The sequence below is a fragment of the Mauremys reevesii genome, linkage group 2 (assembly GCF_016161935.1).
Source record: "Mauremys reevesii isolate NIE-2019 linkage group 2, ASM1616193v1, whole genome shotgun sequence".
Classification (NCBI taxonomy): Eukaryota; Metazoa; Chordata; order Testudines; family Geoemydidae; genus Mauremys; species Mauremys reevesii.
In genome coordinates this window covers 129,719,093-129,735,200 of record NC_052624.1, presented here as the reverse complement: position 1 = coordinate 129,735,200, position 16,108 = coordinate 129,719,093, and the positions used below count along the sequence as shown (strand labels likewise).

Here is a 16,108-nt window from a genome sequence, read left to right as displayed (position 1 = left end):
ACATACGTTTTCCCAGCATAGACTGTAGTGTAGACATAGCCTGACTTCACACAAAGCGCTGACACTGCAGAAATCAAAAACAGAAAAATCTTCTCTCTCCAATCTGTAAGATACAGTCATTTTAGGTGCTACTTGGAACAACAGTAGGTGAAAATTTTCAGACAGAAGTGTGATTTTTTTTAAATTGACAAAATCCCTGTTAAAAATGCCAAGATAGAATGCATGCAGTGTGTCTGCACAGGAAGAAAGGAATTAGAGGGACCCACAGTGTTTTTCATATGTTCTTTATGCTTCAAATTAAAAAAAAAAAATACTGTCAGTTTGAACTGGTTGGCATCTTTTTTAAATGTTTGTATTTTTACTGGTGTGTTCTTTAACAGGGTGATAAAGACTTCCCTCCAGCTGCAGCTCAGGTGGCTCACCAAAAACCTCATCCCTCTGTGGAAAAGCTTCCTCATCCACAACATGTCAATCAGCACATCAACCAGCCTCGCAAGTGAGCCCTCTGTCAAAAAGCCAGCCAAACTGCATCAGTGAATACATTGTAGAAAGAAGAGATTAAAGTTTTTAGGATTCACGCTACCAAATCAATAAAACTGGCCTTTAAAAATGATATATGTTGCTTTTGCCTTAATTCTCCATGGTTTAATAAAAATGGAGACTTCATTAGGTTCTGTTACTCCAGATGGAAAACATGCTGCTTTGCTGCTGTGTGTTTGCTGATCGAGAGCATTACTCAGTTTATCCAGTTCAGTTTTGCTTAGCGATGTAATAAATCTGTTATTGCTAAAACCAAACTTGAATATAAATAATTAATCTGATGAAGGGATTTAGATGCGGGATTGCCATAGCCAATAGCAGAGGTAACTTTAATGTTAAACCTATTGGGGATCATATAAGATTTTGTGTTTGGTTTATTTGATGTGGGGAGGATGTTTTTTTGTATTTGGGAGGTTTGTAATATGTGGGAGTCTGATTTTTATAGAATCTTGCAGTCTGGACTATATTTGTAATCTATCTAGAATATAAGAAAGAATGTGCTAAAGTTTTTATGCTTTAGATTCTCTCCTTTGAATTTAGCCATGGCAGAGAAGAAATGATCAGAAACCATGACCAGATGGGGTGTGCGGGGCGGAATCTAGTTGATCCTTTGTGACACCATGTTCCATTTACACCACCTCTTCCATGTAGACTTTGCACATTTGGAGCGCTGTAGCTTTAGGTGGGAAGAAGATGTCAAAATAGGGGGAAGCCTATTCTATGCAGTGTCATTCCTCAACTCACCTGTTGGGTCTCGTGATGGGTATTTGTGAGACTTCAGGACCCTGTGAAGCCTTTCTAAATAAAGTGAGCAATAAGGCGTAATGGTGTGTAGTCAGTCATTGAGGTGCAAGCAGTCCAGTGCTGTGAAGAAGTGAGCTCCCTTACTTCCCACTGCGAGAGTTGAGGGAACTCCGCATCTCACAGAATTGGGCCCAAAATAGACAGAAGGGTAAATCCATTTAACTTAAATATGGTGTATGATTATTGTTCTAAAATATGGACTCTCTGTAACTAAATGTATATGGCATCATCGTGCATGGTCTGTTACATACCATGTCCGCTGTTTTTTCTAGTCTTTTACCATCGGCAAGCAAGTGATGATGCAGATAAGATATACCATTTTAACTAACATAATCAAGGTTAGGTCTGGCCATGTGTATAAATCTTTTTATGCTTGCACAGTTTCAAATCACTAGCTCTATCAAAATCAGTACCCCTATCAATTGCCTCCCACATCTAATCTCTATACACCCGTGACATTTTTTTTAAAATGTAGCCTATATTTTTTAATATGTAGTTGAATTTTTAAAGGAATATAAATACACTACAGGCTTTAGTACCCTGCAGGATTATAGAACTTCACTTCAAGGAACATGGCCACTTGGACCAACATTGAAGTCACTCATCTGGCAAACCCTGGCAGTTCTGGGCTACTCAGGGCTTGGTAGTGCATTTAGAGTTAAAAATCAAATCGCATGAAAAAGTAGTGAGAGGAGAGCTTTAAAAATACTATTTAAAACCATGCTAAATAAAGTCATGATTATTCTGAGTGGCTGATTATTGTAAACCGAAATAGAAAAAACAGTGGCATTTTCTAAGTGAGATACTTCAGTTCATTGTGAGTAAGATTTACCCCTGTGCAGAAGCCCTGCACAAGGGCTGTGCATCACTTGGTGAGGATCCCTCTACACATAGAAATGAACTTCACCCTGTATGCGTTCACCTACATCTGCAGACCAAAAAAAGTATAGTCTGGCTAAGCGATCCTTTTGTAAGTGAAATAAGATTGTGAATTTCTTGGGCTTCTGGGAAAAATATTCAAATTTAATAAAAAATTATGCTGGGATATTTTCTTGTCAGCTGTCTTCACCGTATTGTCATCTTAAGAGACTTGTGAACGATATTTGCCTTAAGGATGGAGCATCCTCTCAAATTAAAATCTGCATATTCAGCATTTTTAAAAAGCATACTGAAACACACAACATAGGCCTCTTCTCTAAGGGCACAGTCTTGTAATCCCTTACTCTTGTTAGAGGGCTTATTCCTTCACCCTCCCACTTCCCTGGTCCTTCTCGCATGAACAGAGAGCAACAAAGTCCGAAGGTACAAACAATTAAATGTTTATTGGGGTGAACTTCCAGCAAGCTTAAATCCAAGTTCCTTTTTCCTTATTTTTGAATCCCAACTTACTTCCTGTTTGCCCCTAATTTCTACAGTAATTTTCTCAGCTATACCTTAACCAATCATTTTACTGAAATTTACCTAACCAATCCTAACATACTGTAACATGATTAGCTAACCAATTATATCCCACCATCTTAATTGTTTTACACCCAACAAAATTAATTATACAGCAGACAGAAACAATCACAGAACCAGACAGAGACCATGCAAATAAACACTAGCAAAGTGGGAACTATAATGACAAAACAATACAGAAGTGAGAATTTCACAACTACACTTATAAAGACGTAAGGGTTTCCCAGCTGTGTCTATTGATAAGTGAGTTCTTACCAAACACAAAACTATCAAGCTACATTTCCTTTTACATCTTCTAGGCTCTTCCCTTTCTCTGGAGGTGATAGATCGGATCACCTTTCTAACAGCCCCAGGTTGCCTTATTTCAATATGACTAGTTTGGAATGTGAGGATGTGACCATACACTTCCCAGGTTATGGCTGCCTCTGCTGCTTAGCCAAAGGCCTTAGCTTAAGAACATGGCCTCAGACTCACAGTGAGAGAAGACCGTTACACAGGCAGACAGTGATTTTGATTCTTTCTTTTATACCTCTGTAACTAGCTAAATGCTAAACATATACCTACGTTCTTAAAGTATAGGCCTTTACAGACAGGCCTAAATATATATATATCCTAACAGCACTGTGATTCTGTTAAAGCCAATGGAATTACTTACCTGAGTAAGTTGACTTGCGTTTTGGGGCAGTGACTGTCTACTCCTCTTTTTGTACAGTGCCTAGCACAGTGGGGCCTCATTCTTCATTTGCCTTTAGGCACTATTGTAAAACATGGCTAATATTAATAATACTTGCATGCTGGCAGGATTCGGCCCTAAAACATTGCTGCTATGCTAATGGTCTAGTCAACAGTTGACACTGTCCTACACCAATATATCATCCTCAATTATTTGGTGGTATGTGGGTACTGGCTTTGGAATTTACTGTGTCTAGCAATAGGAGATGACACTGCATGCTTCCAGTGATATATTACTTACTTATTACAGTGACCATCAAACTTAATGTTAAAAGCTAGGCACACACCTATTGCTGGTTGTCAGTGGAATAAATACAGTATATATAGACAACCTGTGCAGCATCCATTAGATATTCTAGACAGATGTAGGTGTGAACAGCAGAAAATTACTCAGATAGTTTTAGCGATTTTCAAGATGATGAGAATTAATATAAGCTTAGAGGGACTCGCTCTGTATAGACATAGTATAGAAACTGTTGGATATCCATGTTTGCACACATGGCACCACCTTGTCCAAAATAAAAAAAAAAATGGATTGTGCGCTGCTGCGGGATATATTTTAATTAAATGCATTTTAACAGCCTTGAAGTGCAAAATAAGTATCCAGATGTTCAGCTGTTAACATGAAATGAATGTTAGACATTTCCTGGAATAGAATTGTCAGCATGGTAATGTAACAATAAAAACGACTCCTGTGGTATATATTTGGTGTACCTCTCCGTGGGTACAATACATCTGAACTGTTATTTGATTCTTACTCAAAATGTTAAGCAATGAATCAACATTTGAAATAGTGACATTTATTGAGATTGCTTGGCACAAGATACGGGAAGTTTTAAATAGATTCTCATCCTGTGAAGTATTCCCAGGTCATTTAAAATAAAACTAGCTGCTGTCAACTAGAATGTTGGTTACTAATGCAAGTTATGAAACTGACAATCTGGGGCGCCCCAGAAGTTCTTCGTGAGGGACACAGATGTAGAAGCTGGGGAAACTAGTTACAGCAATTTGTTTTAAATTGATAGGGTAAAGGGAACAGTACTTAACACTTTAATGTAGTACTTGGTTCAGTTCTGTTCTCTCTCAATGCAAAAAGTTTTATAATCAGCCTAGTAGTAAACTTCTCAAAGTCCTTTAACATGATGTATAGATTTGTAGCACCCTTTGTAACAAGCTAGTTTAAAAAAACTAAGATCACAATATTTTTGGAGACCTACTGGTAGTAGTAATTTATTATTATTACTACTTAAATAGCACTATAAATGTGCATGGTGCTTCACAGTACGCATAAAGCTTTATTCCTGCTCTGAGGCGTTTAGAGTCTAAAGCTCTGATCCTGCAAACATGTACACGTGTTTAACTGTATGGACATGACTTGTTCTACGAACTTCATTGGGACAAATCACATGCATAACAGCTGCCCCATTCTAGAATTCACAAACCTGAAGTGGTGGGATATTAATCCTAATAAAGATGGAGTAAAATTTTCACTATTTGTGAATACTTTGGAGTGGTCTCTTAGCACAGGAGGTTGCTGTTGTCATTTACAGGTGGTGTCTTGTACACGTTTTACTGTAATTGAGAGGGTGCAAGGAATCTACATTAATGAAAAAATATTTCCTCAAACCATTGGTACTCAGATGGGGTCATATAGTAAGTACCCTCTCAGAAAAACTTGGAAACTCCACATGGTTGCTGTGTGACTTTTTAACTATGCCTGCCCTCGGGTTGTAGTTGTGGATAATGGAGGAGGCAGGCTACCTACTCTGAAGATATGGGTGGGAAGGGGGCTGTAGTTCTGTGGATGGACTAAGGACTCCACGGAATTTTAGCTGCTCCAAGTTCTTTTTCTAGGCTCCCTGGTAATGTGAGACCACATACCCACTGGCCATTCATGCCAACATCTGCATAAATGACAGCTTCTCTAGGGAAGCGGGGTGGGGGTGGCAGTGGGGCATGGGATTGCTATTTAGAACAACATTACCTTTGGATATCTGCCATCTCCAGAAGGAAGAAGGCTCCTGAGCCCTAGCTGTAATGCATTAAGGTGGAGAGGCCTCCTGGGTTTGGAAGGGACAGAAAGTATGAAGTGGGGATGTTGCTTCTTTTTTCTGTATCCCTGAAACCCCCTCAGGAATTTGTATCTCCTGGTTCGCCTCAGCCCACATCAATTGACAGAGAGTACCTGCAAATAGTATTTTCCTCTACCTTTCTATAATATCCTGGAAAAAGCTTTGGGACTGGAAAGCTGGGAGAAGAGATGGAAAAGGATATTTTGTACAAAGTGGTCCACAAAATGAAAAAAATTGAGGATTTAAGATTTAAGACTTGTCTGTTTCCCTCTCCTGCAAGGTACTGAGCTGAGGCAGGAACAGGGGTACAACATTCTATGCAGACTATTTATTACTGCTTGGAGGTGGCAGAGGTATTAAGATGTGATCATTTATGCAACCTGTACTGGTCTCACAACGCCTGCTAAAGGCCAGATTTGAAATGCAGACACCAAGCCTATTACAAAATACATGCTTGCAAGTGATCTGTTAAGTAGCCCTGTAATACAATCCCTGCTGCCCAGCTTGTGTCTGAGGTACTTTTAGCAAACTGAAGTCTGTATTATTCTACACTCAGAGCATTACAAAAAAATGCTTTTGTAATCTATGATTTTCAGGATTCTAAAAGTTGCTTTGCGGTTAGTGAATGATGACTATAGTATCACAGTGCCTACTGACGATAGTGAGGACACCTGTGTTACCTTATAGTTCTCTCGTTATTGCGTGTGTATATGTGAGCAAAAATTCTGTAGCAAAATATTTTTACCCTTGCTTCTGGCTGATGATCAGGTGACAGTTTACAAAAGCAGGCAAAGTAACTTCATCCCAAGGCAGTCTCAGTAAACTTAAACTATGTAAGATGTCAATGGGAGTCAATCTTTTTATAACAAATGTTTCTGGAAGTTCAAAACCATCAATTCAATTCAAGTTAAATGCAGGTGTTTTCTGCACTTAGTGGCAGCTGCCAGAAGCTGGAATAACTTGTGGCTCATGGTATTTCGAATGTGACAGGAACCCCAGGCCATGTTTGAAATCTTACACGGCAACCTGTTCTTTTGAAAATCCTCGCCAGGTTCGTCCTCCACTGAGGGTAGACTGTACTTGGCTAACCAGACCATACCTTCTGAGCTTTGCCCATTACAAGACTAATAGAAATTAGAGCTAGAAAGATAATGCCTCTGGTCCAGGAAATAAATGTTCAGCCTTTCCTTGCCTCAGCTCCCCATCTGTAAAATGGGGATAATAGCACTTCCCTACCCCACAGGGGTGTAATGAGGCTAAATACATTAACAAATTATGAAATACGTTCAGGTTTAGTGATGAAAAGGGTATATAAAAGCTAAGTATTATTACTGTAATGGAATTGAAATAAGTAGCCTATTGTAGCATGACAGGAGAAGATATAGATTAGATTTAAAATGCTATATTGTGAAAAGGCTGTTGCTACATGGATGGCAAAATCAAACCCTCCAATGCTAAGATGGATTGAGGTAAGTGGGAACAGAATCTTTTAAGGACGTGATCTACACTGTGAGGGTATACAGCCTTAGGATCCACTGGCATGGAACCCTCTGCCTTCCTATTGCAGCTCAATGTACTACTCACATGAGTAAAGTTAGTCTGAGGGGCAGGCTTTAGCAGGATCAGGCCCAAAGACAGATGTGGTAGCTCCATCTTTATTTAATGTATGGTTAAACCCTGCTTAATGATTTTAAAGAAAAAGATTTTAGCCTTTACCTCTTAAAGGACATTTAGGGCTTGTCTACACTGGCAACGTTAAAGTATTGCCATGGCAGCGCTTTAACATGGCCTGTGTAGTCATGGCAGAACGGCTCTCTCCCAGCACTCTAAAAAACCCACCTCCATGAGGGGCGCGGCTTCCAGCGCTGGGGCACTGTCTACACTGGCATGTTACAGCGCTGCAACTTGCAGCACTCGGGGGTTTTCACACCCCTGAGCAAGAAAGTTGCAGTGCTGTAAAGTGCCAGTGTAGACAAGCCCTTATTTAACTTTAGTTTTTTTTGTAATTTTAAAATTATTTATAACTCTTGCTCTCTAATGATGCTTAGCGCTTGCCTCCATTTTGTACAATTACATCTCACGCCTTTAAAAAAAATAAATCACTTTTAACCCTTGCCTATTTCCATTGCTGACACAAAGTGGCCGGCCAGGGAAAACAAGTTATTGCTGAGGTAGGTTTGGTACTGAACTGAGTAGAATGCAGGTGACATCACGAGGGAAAAGTGCTAGGAGAGTCTAGAGCCAGTGAAAGTGGTTGGCTTTCAACCTCTGCCCCCAACAGGCCCCTGGAGCAGGGGCGGCTCTAGACATTTTGCCGCCCCAAGCATGGAGGGTCCACTGGTTCCATGGCTTCAGGGCACGCCTGTGGGAGGTCCACCGAAGCCGTGGGACCAGTGGACCCTCTGCAGGAAAGCCGCCGAAGGCATCCTGCCTGCTACCCTAGCGGCGACCAGCAGAGCGCCCTCCGCAGCTTGCCGCCCCAGGAGTGCTGGAGATGGAGGTTGTATTGGGTGCAACTACCCAAGAGCTAGTGGAAGGAAGGGAATGGGAGTAGGCCCTGGTCCCTTATGATCTCCACTGCTTCTGCCTGGTGCAGTGGAGGTTTGTGAGGGACTTAGAATCTTAGAATCATTGATTATTAGGGTTGGAAGGGACCTCAGGAGATCATCTAGTCCAACCCACTGCTCAAAGCAGGACCAGTCCCTAAGTGGCCCCCTCAAGGATTGAACTCTCAACTCTGGGTTTAGCAGGCTAATGCTTAAACCACTGAGCTATTCCTCCCTCAGACTTGGGAGTGCTGCCTCTGGAAGGCCCATGAAGGCAGTGGCCAGTAGCATGGGTCCCACGCTATTGGAATACAGCATAATCAGCCCTTTTTTAAGCAAAGAATTTATTCACCTCTCCAGTGAGATGGAGTAAGAGCCTAAATGTAGCCACATAGTTTGGGCCAGTTTTAATTTAAAATATAATAATAAAATAAAAAGATAAGTGAATCTGCACCAGTCGAACTTGGTGGTGCTCAGTAAACGTGATTTTCGTTGAAATTATATTGTAGACAAAGTGGCCAGTTACAGTCCCGTAAAGTGCTGAGCCCTTCTGAGAGCCCTCAACTCCCATTGACTTGAATGGGAGGTGAGGGCATTCAGCAGCCCCGGCAGGATTTGGGCTCCATGCATAATTCAGTGATTTGTAAGTGTGCATGACTGTGAATCTTCTTCCGGGGCAAGGAGAGGGGAGAAATGTTTACATGAAAGGTTTAAAATTTTACAAGCTTCCGGTTATCTACAGGGCTCAGCCCAGGAAAACATATCTTGGTCATGTGTGCTACAATAGGCAGAACCGGGCATCTATTTTTATATGCTGTGGAATCAAGACATAATTCAACTAAAACTGAGCCCTAAGATTATATCTGACATTCTAATCCAGCCACCTACTGAGAAGAAGAGTCATCAGTTTTAGAATCTGAGATCTGATATTTTATTCATCTCATAGAGATGGAGCAATGTGGGCTCAGACTTCAGTGAATACATTTACTAGATGAACACCTTTAATGTCCTTTACATTATAGTTTCTCAGTGTTAAATATTTAAATCTGAGCGGTTTATTTTAAAAAATAGTTTAATTAGAAGCGGATTCTATGAAAAACTGTAACAAATAGCACAAGTGAGAATTTTTTTCCCATATAGTCTGATTTATCAACCAGAACAGGATAAACATTAGCCTACTGCTGATGTGACAAATGTGACAGCTGGAGGGGTCTGGAATGAATACAGAAACCTTAAATAAGCTTTTCAATTGAGCTCATTATGAGGACATTTGTTAAACACACAGCCTCTTCTTTTGCTGTGCCAAGCAGCTCTTAGCATACACACATTGGAAACCTATACTTTATAGCACAAGGGCTCTATTTTGCATGCTAATTGCTGGTTCACCATTAGCCAATTGTTTCTAAGTTAAATATTGAGGGGAAGTATAGAGCGTGATCTGACTATTTATCATGGTTTAGAATAATCCTCTTTCCTGAGTTCATATATTTACTTTAATAGACGTTAGTGTATTAATATACATTTTTCTGGATGTTATGGTGTGCAGTATGAATGACTGATTTTGATGGTCAATCTTTTTATAACTGGTGTGATTTTATCCAGTGGAGGCGGGCGACAAAGTGCAGAACATTCCATCAGTCTTCTTGTGCAGGAATTCTGTATCAATAGAACTTAAGCAGAGTCTTCCTGGATTCCCTGCCAGATGTCAGCCTGCAAATCTTTTAGTGTAAGGAAATTTTACAGCATCTCTACTGTAGATGGCCCAGATCCTGCCAACAGAGTCTGCTCATCCATGGAGTGCTGTTGAATTCAGTGGCACTCCTCATGAGTAGTATAAAGGTAATTGCAGATTTTGGATGCAGGATGGATGGATCAGTTATCTGAGTTAAAGTGGTAATCTCCAGAAATGTACATCCTCAGCAACTGTAAGATATCAACTGGAAAAATAGTAAAACAGGAGAATTAAGAGCCAGATCCTGGACTGCATCTGAGTGCTAATCCCTAGCATTACGTGCTACATCAAAAAAATGCTATTACAGTAGACACTTGTTTGCATCAACACCTTGTAAGAGCAACCACCGCTTATGAGCAGCATTTCCCCTGGAATTACTTTCTCTACTGTGAATTGTCAACACTCCCCATAACAGCAATAGCTGCTTAGGAGCAATGTAGCAAAAGGGCTATGTTGCTACTAATGAGCAACTACTGTATTCTGATCTGATACCATTGTTATATTCACCTTGCTCTGGTGTAAACAATTACACAGGAGCAGGTCAACAATACGTCAGGCCTGGCAGGCTCAATTGTTCTGCACACCGAGGTGAGTGGGTAGCTTCTCCATTTCTCAAGACAGTGACGGGGGTCAGGTCTCATTTACAATGCAGTATCAGCTTAGTGTGCTAATCCTGTATGTACTTACAGGTTGTTTCTCAGTCATTTCTCTTCTTGTTTCCAGCCAAGTTAAGTTTTTCTTTTCTACTTCAGTTTATTGGTTTATTTCCCATCTCTAACATTAATCTCTGTCCATGTAGTAATAAACAAACTGGGACAGGAAGGAATTGAGTCAAACTTATCTGCCTTTGAGTTGTGCTGCTTGGCATTATAAGAGGGATCAGGCCTTTAGCCCTGGAAAATGTATACACCTTGGACCTGATCCTGAGCAGACGTGCAGGCAGACTCCTGCACCTGCACTGCCCCGCTGACTGGAAGGGAAGGGAGCTGGAATTCATGGGGGCACAGAGGATTCACCTATGAACCTCTCCTTGCTAGACTGGGGACTTAAAATGGTGGCAGTAACTACCTAACTTGTTTTTACTTCTTATTGTAAAGATCCACCAAATGCTATTGTGTAAGGTGGTTCGTTGGCAAGCAGGAGTGGTCACTACTATGAAGTGGACATATCCACACCTATGCAACTCACGCACCACCTGGGTGTGGTGCTCTGTCCCAGCTAGTGGCACCAAGACCACTTTGAGATTAACAAGTCTGCTCTAAAGCCTTAGCTAAGGGCCACGTGGCCAACTGTAGTAGAGGCTCATGCATTTAGCTCCATAATCCCAGCAGCCAAAAGAGAAGAAATCAAGGCCGAAGTAAAGAAAATGTTAGAATTAGGCGTTATCGAAGAATCCTACAGTCAGTGGTGCAGTCCAATTGTTCTAGTGCCCAAACCGGATGGTACCACGAGATTCTGTAATGACTTTCGCCGACTGAATGAAGTATCCCAGTTTGATGCATACCCCATACCATGCATCGACGAACTGGTTGACTGACTGGGTAGCGCCCGTTTCTTGACTACACTGGATCTGACAAAAGGGTATTGGCAGATTCCCCTGACCAAAGAAGCGAAAGAAAAGACAGCGTTCTCCACCCCTGACGGGCTATTCCAGTACACTGTCCTCCCTTTTGGGTTACATGGGGCCCCAGCCACATTCCAGCGCCTCATGGATAAGCTGCTGCGCCCCCATACTAGTTATGCAGCTGCATACCTAGATGATGTCATCATCCATACGCCAGACTGGGGAACCCACTTGGAGAAAGTTGAGGCAGTGCTATGCACCTTAAGGTGGGCTGGCCTCACCGCTAATCCTGCTAAGTGTGCCATAGGACTAGCAGAGGCTAGGTACCTGGGATATATTGTAGGAAGAGGTATAGTGAAGCCCCAAACTAATAAACTAGAAGCGATTCAAAACTGGCCCAGCCGACCCGAAAGAAGCAGGTCCGTGCATTCCTAGGCGTGGTAGGCTACTACCGACGGTTTATTCCCCACTTTGCCAGTAGGGCAAGTCCTCTAATGGATCTGGTGACGGCTCGAGGTCCAGACATGGTGAAGTGGATCGACGCTGCAGAAGGGGCGTTTGTAGACCTTTGGACAGCCCTCTGTAATGACCCCGTACTCATAGCCCCGGACTTTACCAAGGAATTTATTTTACAGACAGATGCCTCTGAGGTGGGGTTGGGGGCAATTCTGTCCCAAATGATTGGAGATGAAGAACACACGATTCTCTACCTAAGCAGAAAGCTGCTCCCACGAGAACAGAAGTATGCAGTAGTCGAGAGAGAATGCCTTGCTGTCAAATGGGCCATGGAGACACTGCGTTATTACCTCTTAGGCCGATGGTTTACTCTTGTGATGGACCATGCACCCCTTCAATGCATGCAGAGAAATAAGGAGAAGAATGCAAGGGTCACCAGGTGGTTCTTATCCCTCCAACCATTCCAGTTCCGCATACGGCATAGGGCTGGATGCCACCACGGCAACGCTGATGGTCTTTCACGAGCACACTGCCTGGCGTCCCAAGTTGCCCAACCCTATGGTGTTGAGCAGAGGTGGGGGGATATGTGATGGAGCAAGGCCGGATGGCTACAGGAAAGTACTGAGGAACAGGTATGTTAGCCCCAGGCTAAGCAAATCCCTAGTACCATGGGAACCAAAATGGCAGTTGCTCCAGGGTAATTAAGGCACCTGGGGCCAATTAAGAACCTTCTAGAAGGCACCGGAGAGAGCTACATTGATTGGAGCACCTTTAGCCAATCAGGGCAGGTTATCAGGGCACCTGGTATAAAAAGGGGAGCTCACTCCAGTCAAGGAGGAGGAGCCAGAGGAAGGAAGGGTGTATGAGGAGCTGGGAGCCAGAGACACAAGGAACTAAGAACTGAGAGGGTGTACTACTGGAGAATTGAGGAAACACCATACAATCAAGCAGTATCAGACACCAGGAGGATCCTATGGTGAGGATAAAAAGGGTGTTCGAAGGAGGCTATGGGGAAGTAGCCCAGGGAGCTGTAGCGGTCAAGCAGCGGTTACAAGTAGCACTATAGAGACTGCTGCAATTCACAGGGCCCTGGGCTGGAACCCGGAGTAGAGGGCGAGCCCGGGTTCCCCCCAAGCCTCGCTACTCCTAATCAGACATAGGAGGAGGTGATCCAGACTGTGGGTTTCATCCAAGGGGAAGACCACTGAGGGGAGGAAATCCGCCAATAAGCGCAGGACCTACTAGAGGAGAGGAGGAACTTTGCCACAGGAGGTGGTGGAATCTTCTTTCTTAGAGGTTTTTAAGGTCAGGTTTGACAAAGCCCTGGCTGGGATGATTTAGTTGGGGATTAGGTCCTGCTTTGAGCAGGGGGTTGGACTAGATGACCTCCTGAGGTCTCTGCCAACCCTATGATTCTATGATTTTCTTCATTAAAGCCATCAGGCAACCCGTTGCTGACAACGGACTGACAACCCAGGTCTCCTATCTCTTGTGTCTGTGCTCTACTCACTAGGTCAGGGTGGCCACTGGAAACACTACCTCTTGGATGGACATCCCGGCTCACCACTTTTCTGATCATGGCCTTGAGGGTCCTATTGAACCTTTCCACAAGGCCGTCTGTTTGTGGGTGGTATACAGAGGTCCGTAGGGCTTGTACATGGAGCAACGAACAGAGATCTTTCATCAACTTAGACACGAAAGGTGTCCCTTGATCAGTCAGCATCTCCTTGGGTAGCCCAACCCGGGAAAATATCTGTACTAGCTCCTTAGCTATTGTCTTGGAAGCTGTGTTGCGTAGGGGGACAGCTTCCGGGTATCGGGTTGCATAGTCTAGTACAACCAGCACATGTTGGTGGCCCCGAGCTGTCTTCTCTAGGGGCCCAATCAGATCCATGGCTATGTGTTCAAATGGTACCTCTATTATTGGAAGAGGTATCAAAGGGGCCCGTAAGTGTGGGCGAGGGCTATGTAGCTGACACTCTGGACAAGAGGTGCAGTATCGCCTGACATCTTCATGTACTCCTGGCCAGAAGAACCTCCGCAGGATCCTGGCCTGGGTTTTCTCTACCCCTAAGTGTCCTCCAAACAGGTGACTGCGAGGTTCAATATGGCTTTTTGATGTTTTCGGGGCACCAGAAGTTGATGTATCTCCTGCTCCTGCATTTGCACCACAAGGTACAGGAGATCTTTCTTCACTATAAAGTAGGGTACTGGACCTCGGACCTTCCCTTCCACTGCTATCCCATCTATCTCAGCCACCTCTTTCCTGACATTATCATATCTGGGGTCCTCTGCCTGGTCCCGTCCGAATGTCTCTCTCCCAGGACTACCCTGCCTGAGCTCCCAGGGGCCGGCTTCTGCTTCTTCCAATGGCCTGTCGCCATCATGGCTGGGGCCAGCCTCTGGCTCACCTTCCGTGTTGGTAGTTTCTCTGTTGGCTGCTCGTGCCCATCTGCCTAGTAGCGCAGTCTTCTGGCCCTGGGTCAGGATCTGGGTTCCCATAGCCTTCGCGGCCCTCCTTTCTTTTTTTGTCTTCCGGGCCTTTTGGGGGGCTGAGAATAGATCCTGAGAAAACTCAGAAAACATGGGGGGTTGACATTCCCCCAATGATGAGTCGCTGCCAACAGGGTCTCCACTTCCCTGCAGCCTCTCAGGGGGAAGTAAATTATCAAACCCTGGATAGTCTCTCCCAATAACTACAGGATATGGGAGTTTAGGAACAACGCCCACTGTCACCTCAATGGGGTTCCCCTGAGCCTCTATCTCCACTGGGATGGTGGGGGTATTGGCTCATGGCCCCATGCACACATGTCACTGCTACACGTTTGGCTTGTAGCAGCTGGCTACTTTTTACTAGCTTACCCGATTTAAGGGTGATAGCACTCCCTGAGTCCACCAGTGCTGTAGTCTCTGTTCCATTTATCTTCACTGGCCTGGTGTAGTTGTGTGGGGCTAATGCAACGCCCGCAAGGTGGATAAGGGAGCATGGGACCTCCCAATCCCCCAAGTTGCATTGCATAGGTTCTTCGGTGCTGGGACACTGTGCAGCTATGTGTCCCCACTCCTCACATGCATAACATCTATAACTGTTTCTAGTCAAGTATCAGAGGGGTAGCCGTGTTAGTCTGGTTCTGTAAAAGCAGCAAAGAATCCTGTGGCACCTTATAGACTAACAGACGTTTTGCAGCACGAGCTTTCGTGGGTGAATACCCACTTCTTCGGATGTTTCTAGTCAGTCTCCCATCATGTGGGCTAGGGGATTTAGTCCCAGGGTTTCCTCCACTCAGGCCAATCCCTTCCTTCTGGAGTCTCTGTGGGTTTTCAGCCCCCCTCTTCCTCCACCTAGGACTCCCCAGGGGTTTGGCTGTCCCTCCTTCCCGGGTTGGGGTTGGGTGTTTGCTACGGAAGGGGCTTTCCTTGCGTAGTTGGGTCAATTCTCTGGCTGTCATGCATCTTTCTACCAGCGTGATCATCTCATCATAGGTGCACGGATCGTTCTGGCCTACCCATTTGCGGAGATCTGGTGGCAGTGACCTCGTGTACCGGTCAATGACCAGAACCTCCAGTACCTCTTCCGGACTCCAGGATTCTGTTTGCAACCATTTTCGTGCGAGATGGATGAGGTCATATAATTGGGACCGCGGGGTTTTGTCTTCCTGGTACCTCCACTCATGATACCGCTGGGCCCGTACTGCGGATGTTACCCCAGATCTGGCCAAGATCTCTGCCTTCAGCTGGGAGTAGTCTGCTGCAGCTTCTTCAGGCAGATCATGGTAGGCCTTCTGGGCCTCCCCACACAGGAATGGGGCAAGGATGCCAGACCACTGATCTCGAGGCCAGGCCTCCCGTAGGGCTGTCCTCTCAAAGGCCAGAAGGTATGCCTCTACATCATCTTCCCTTGTCATTTTCTGCAGCCAATGGTTAGCCCGTATGAGCCGTGTCCCATCATGCCCATGGTTCATTTCTGTAAGGGTCTTTACCTGGCTTACCAGTTCCTGCAACATAGCTCGGTCTTGAACAGCTTGGTCCATCAGCAGGCAGTTAGTTTCTTGCTGCAGCCATACTGCTTCTTGCTGGGCAGCTGCCTGGACACGGGTAGCCTCCAGCTGGGCCGCCGTGGCTTGTATCAGTGCCCGTACTACAATTTGTGGTAACAAATTGTAAACACCCCCCCCCTTTTTTGTGTGTGTGTGTTTTTAAATCA

The 16,108-nt window shown here is 44.2% G+C and overlaps 1 protein-coding gene across 6 annotated transcripts in view; it reads left to right on the top strand.

The window, feature by feature from the left end:
* LOC120399069 (death associated protein) overlaps positions 1–2,389 on the top strand; it is an 86,399-nt gene extending 84,010 nt beyond the window's left edge. For all 6 annotated transcript variants that reach the window (XM_039526955.1, XM_039526956.1, XM_039526952.1 and 3 more), the window contains exon 4: positions 381–2,389. In XM_039526955.1, the coding sequence (XP_039382889.1) occupies positions 381–500 (120 nt within the window). In that variant the 3' untranslated portion in view covers positions 501–2,389. The remainder of the gene's footprint in view (positions 1–380) is intronic.
* Positions 2,390–16,108: the final 13,719 nt, after the last annotated feature.